We start from the raw sequence: 4,852 nt of genomic DNA on the forward strand, positions 1-4,852 counted from the left end.
CTATGTGTGTGTGTCCTGATCTGGGAGCAGCTAATCTCAGGCACTGTTGGACCGCTTTCCGCTTGGCATTGAAACTTTTCACACACACTCCCTGGAGGCCAAGGAACGTCCTCTGCTCCAAGGTTTTCACATCAGCGTGTAATTAGTGTATTAGTGCCACCATGAAGCCGATTTTTACGCTAACAGATTTTGTCCAAAAGTCACACAAATCAGTATACTATCTGAGTATCTCTATGGTCATGTGATGAAGACAGCTCTGTCAGATTTTTTATGGGCGCGGTTTTGAGGGTTTGTGTAAACACAAACATTGAAGACAAACGTGTGTAAACGCAAGCGTTGAAGACAAATGTGATTACACAAATTGTGATTGGCCAGAATGAGATAATGTATGATCACACCTCACTTCACATCATATATATATCATCTTGGCCATCTTGACCAGCAGGGACAGAATAACTGGACTATGGTCTGACAGGTCAATTGTTGCAATGTTGCAGTTCCTTATCTTGAATCTGTCTGAGCTGAACATGAAAAAATAGTCTAGCCTAGCATATACAGCATGTGGGCATGAATAATGAGTGTATACTCTCTATTAAATATTTCACTTTCATACAGAAAATCCAGCATAACGTGCTTCACATAATTAAATTAATATGAAAACCCAGTGCATAAACATGCATTAAAAAAAAAGGAGAACCATAAACGGATACTGTACCGACAAAGAAAAGACTTTCCAGCCACATACAGTACATTTCTCCCACTGGGTCACACCAGGAGAGAAGAAATAATACATGCCTTGTCACTTAAACGCTATAAACCTTGTTGACCGGGGTCCCCCAGGGCTCTATACTAGGTCAGCACCACAAAATTCCTTCTTTGGGTCAGATTGCCGGCGGAGGTCAGGCCCACCCTCTCTCTCTACTAGTCAGTTCTCCACGTTAGACCTGAGCGCCGCAGGCCTGAGTCTCTGGTGCAGCCGGTAGTCCTGGCTGGCCGCTCGGCCCTGGGAGGCCAGGGAGTAGAGCTAGCCGTTGGTCAGATCCGACGTCCGAATCCTGTTGTCTCGCGACAGGCCGCTGCTGCAGCGCGGAGAGCGCCTGCCCTCAAAGCCCAGGCTTCCGAAGGCCACCGTGGACGCAGCGACGGCTCCAGAAAATTGTGACTGTGGGTGCTATGGAGGGGCTGGCTATTTAGAGGGGGGGGCTAATGAATCTTGGTTTACATAGAAGTCAGTCAATTTGGCTTGTTTGGAGGGGGGGCTTAGGCCTAAAGCCCCCCCTTGCCCCCCCCTGGAGCCGTCCCTGCGTGGACGTGAGCTGGGCCTCGCACACCTTCAGCAGAGAGCTGACCTGATCCCTCAGCGCCTGGGATTTGAACCTGCGGGCCGCCAGGTGGAAGAAGGCTTGCACGAACGCTGGCAGTCCCATGCCTGCTTCTCTAGAGTCATCCAGGGAGCTGGAACAGCGGCGTGTGAAATCTATGTATAAGATATCCACAGATGCCATGGTGAAATGGCTGCTGCTTAGCTTACAGTTCTTCATGAAGGTACGGAAGCGGGTGGGACCCAGAGACGTGTTGCCTTTGACACCGAGGAAGCGCAGGAAGATGGCGGCAATGCGCTCCACCAGCCGCAGGTAGTTGAACTGCTCTGTGTATTTGGAGTAGACCTGCTTCAGGCACAGGTGGGGCAGCGTCCCAAACTCCTCCTGCATTATCTCTGGGAAGTGGGATCCTGTCATCTCTGGAGAGCTTGTGTCGCCCATGTTCTCCCACTGCTCACAGCTGACTCTTGGCTGGGATCCTGTCATCTCTGGGGAGCTCGAGTCGCCCCTGTTCTCCTCCCACTGCTCACAGCTGACTCTTGGCTGGGATCCTGTCATCTCTGGAGAGCTTGTGTCGCCCCTGTTCTCCTCCTCCTGCTCACAGCTGCATCCTGGCTGGGATCCTGGTAGTCTCTTCATGAGGCGCAGCGTTTCTCTAATAACACCCACTTTGACCTCCTCGTCGAGTGGACTGGGGACGTCCTCAAACACCCCGGGGGCCACCTGCTGTGTATGTTCTATTTTCATGCTGGGGTTGGCATTCACCTCTAGTAATACTGGCTTCAGGTTCTCCATGAGGAGGATGTCAAATCCTAAAATCTGGAAACAAGATGGTCCTGGTTTTCCAGGGGGTATATTCGCTTGGTAGTGCACTTTAAGTTCAGGCTCCACGGCAATGATCGTCTTAATGACCAGCGAGCTGATGTCCGACCACACCTTCTTGATGTCCACCCCTTCAGAGGCCAGCCGGTCGAGCACACTGGAGAAGGTGCGCTTGCTGCCTGTGTTCAGGCTGTCTGAGTGGACAAAGTTATCACTACGGGCATTGAGAGAGTAGTTAGTCAGGTGCATGAAGACATGGCTTAGATTCTCCTGGCTGGGCTCCTGGTAAAGCTCTGTGCAGAAGCGCGTCAGTCCTTCCTTGGCAATGTAGATCTCCAGTGGCTCCAGGGACTTGATCAGCACGTAGAGGCGAATATCAAACTTGAGCTCGTCGATGAGCAGCGGCCTGTGGATGTACTCCTGGACCAGCGCCTGTTTGGCCTTGATCCTCAGGTCACTGGGGTCACGGATGAGAAAGATGCCGTCGCCCTGGGAGCCGCCGTCCGGCTTCACGATGAAGGTGGGCTTCAGCGCCGGGTCAACCTCCTTCACCATGCGGATGTGTGCCGAGAACTGCTCGTATTCCTCCGGGTGGATCCAGGAGCGAGGGTAGAAGTTGTACTCCTCTGGGAACAGCTCCTGCATGGTCCTCACGGCCCGGGTCAGTGTGATCTTCCTCAGCACGTCGTTCATACCTGGGAACTTGTTGACCTGCCCGGAAGCGAGGCAGCTGGTGTCATGGAAGGACGTTCCATGCCAGTAGATATCACACGCTTTACGCTGTCCATGAGGAAACACTTGAGGAAGTTGAGGAAACACTTTCCATCTCAGCTGCTTGATGCTAAGCTTCACTGCCTCCAACGTTGCATTGGCCTTCGAGGTGTCAACCGTCACAGGTCGTTTGACTCGTCTCTTTCTCGCCAGTTTTAACCCGTCATCTCGGTGGCCATCCTTGGCATCTGTGGGTCTGTGGTATAGGGCACGATGCTTTGGTAGTTTGGTAAAGGGTATTTAATTTGTAATTACGTCACTTCTAGTGCCATCTCCTTATTTGGTGTTGAGCCAGCAATGGCTCAGCATTGTTTGTCAAGCATCCGTGTAGACGGAAGAGATAATTGTTTGGAAGCAGCGTGTCATTAACCAAGGTTTGTGTTTTTGTTTTGTGTCAATGTTTTAAGTTCTTTGTCAACATTTAAGCTGTATATCCTATGTTATTACTTGCGCAAGCAGAGCGCGCAAGTAATAGTTTTCGTCCAGGGCGCCGTGCCAGCGTATGACGTAATGACTACTTGAGCTTGATATGGCAGTGGTGTCAGATTACATTCATGTATAGCCTACATAGGGGCATTACCTTTAATCCTCCCGACACTAAAACATATCGTCATCCCAAGCCGTGCATATCCACGGCTTCCCAAGCCGTGCATGCCTATCCCACTATAGGCTGAGGAAGAAATGCCACTTGACAGTTTTCAAATCAGCCTCATGGTGGCGCTACAACAGGCCAAGTTGCGTCTCACACACACACACACACACACACACACACACACACACACACACACACACACACACACACACACACACACACACACACACACACACACACACACACACACACACCAGTGACACCACACACACACACACACACACACACACACACACACACACACACACACACACCACACACCACACACCACACACACACACACACACACACACACACACACACACACACACACACACACACACACAACATGTTTAAATTACTCCTAAACATTTTGCCAAACATCACACACTCTCCTATCCTCCCTGTGGAGACCTGTGCCCAGAAGGGCACTTCATTTCTGCATCTCTTAGGGCCCATTTAACCATATAATGCATTTGGATGGCAAAAAATCTGCAAGTTCAGTGTCTTGAATGAGATGTGCTGTGAGTTTGCATATCTGCTATTTTCCAGCATAGGACCGTTGCACAGTGAAGTATAAACAAGGCTTTAGGATTTATAAGTCGTTTTTAGAATCCTCCTCCTCAGGAGCATATCCACGGATATCCCAAGCCGACCGTGCATATCCACGGATATCCCAAGCCGTGCATATCCACGGATATACCAAGCCGTGCATGCCTATTCCCACTATAGGCTGAGGAAGAAATGCCACTTGACAATTTTCAAATCAGCCTCAGAAAACATCAGGTAAGTGATATGCATTTTGCATACGCAAAGTAACCACAGTATACCGCTAATCAATTTACTAATGACCTACATATTGTGGTGTCTCAATGGTTAATTACCGCCCAACATGCAAGCGCCGCTCACATGTATTGTAGCCTACACACTTGCAAAAAAATAAAAAAAATAAAAAAACTTTTAAGTTACATTTTCTCTACACTAGAGTGTGCTGTTGGTTAAAGTTAGGGAGTGTGTCGCCATTTACATAAACACATCTTAAATCTGTCTGAGGCTTAAATGCTGCTACTGTAATGGAATATATTATATAATTGCATTCCATTACTGGAATAATAATTATTATTAGGCCTATTATTATTATTATTATTAATTGACTTGGATCCCCACTATAGTTTGAAACTTTGAATATATCATTCATGATAATATGAGATATGACCAGCAAAGCAGTAAATCTTGTCTACTATAGTACTACATAGCATTGCTATAGCTTTTACTGAACGCCAGATGTCATCTGTGAAACTGTACT

General features: G+C 48.5%; 1 protein-coding gene across 1 annotated transcript in view; it reads right to left on the reverse strand.

Annotated features, from left to right (window-relative positions):
- Window positions 1-1,024: 1,024 nt before the first annotated feature.
- Window positions 1,025-4,852, reverse strand: part of LOC310857060 (tubulin polyglutamylase TTLL11-like) — a gene marked incomplete at both ends in the record, with an annotated part of 6,834 nt that continues 3,006 nt past the window's right edge. The window contains 3 exons of the mRNA XM_083762670.1: window positions 1,025-1,162; window positions 1,284-1,706; window positions 1,860-3,111. Of these exons, the coding sequence (XP_083618796.1) occupies window positions 1,025-1,162; window positions 1,284-1,706; window positions 1,860-3,111 (1,813 nt within the window). The remainder of the gene's footprint in view (window positions 1,163-1,283; window positions 1,707-1,859; window positions 3,112-4,852) is intronic.

Source organism: Protomyctophum parallelum (assembly GCF_964188405.1).
Source record: "Protomyctophum parallelum genome assembly, chromosome: 1".
In the NCBI taxonomy this organism is placed as follows: domain Eukaryota; kingdom Metazoa; phylum Chordata; class Actinopteri; order Myctophiformes; family Myctophidae; genus Protomyctophum; species Protomyctophum parallelum.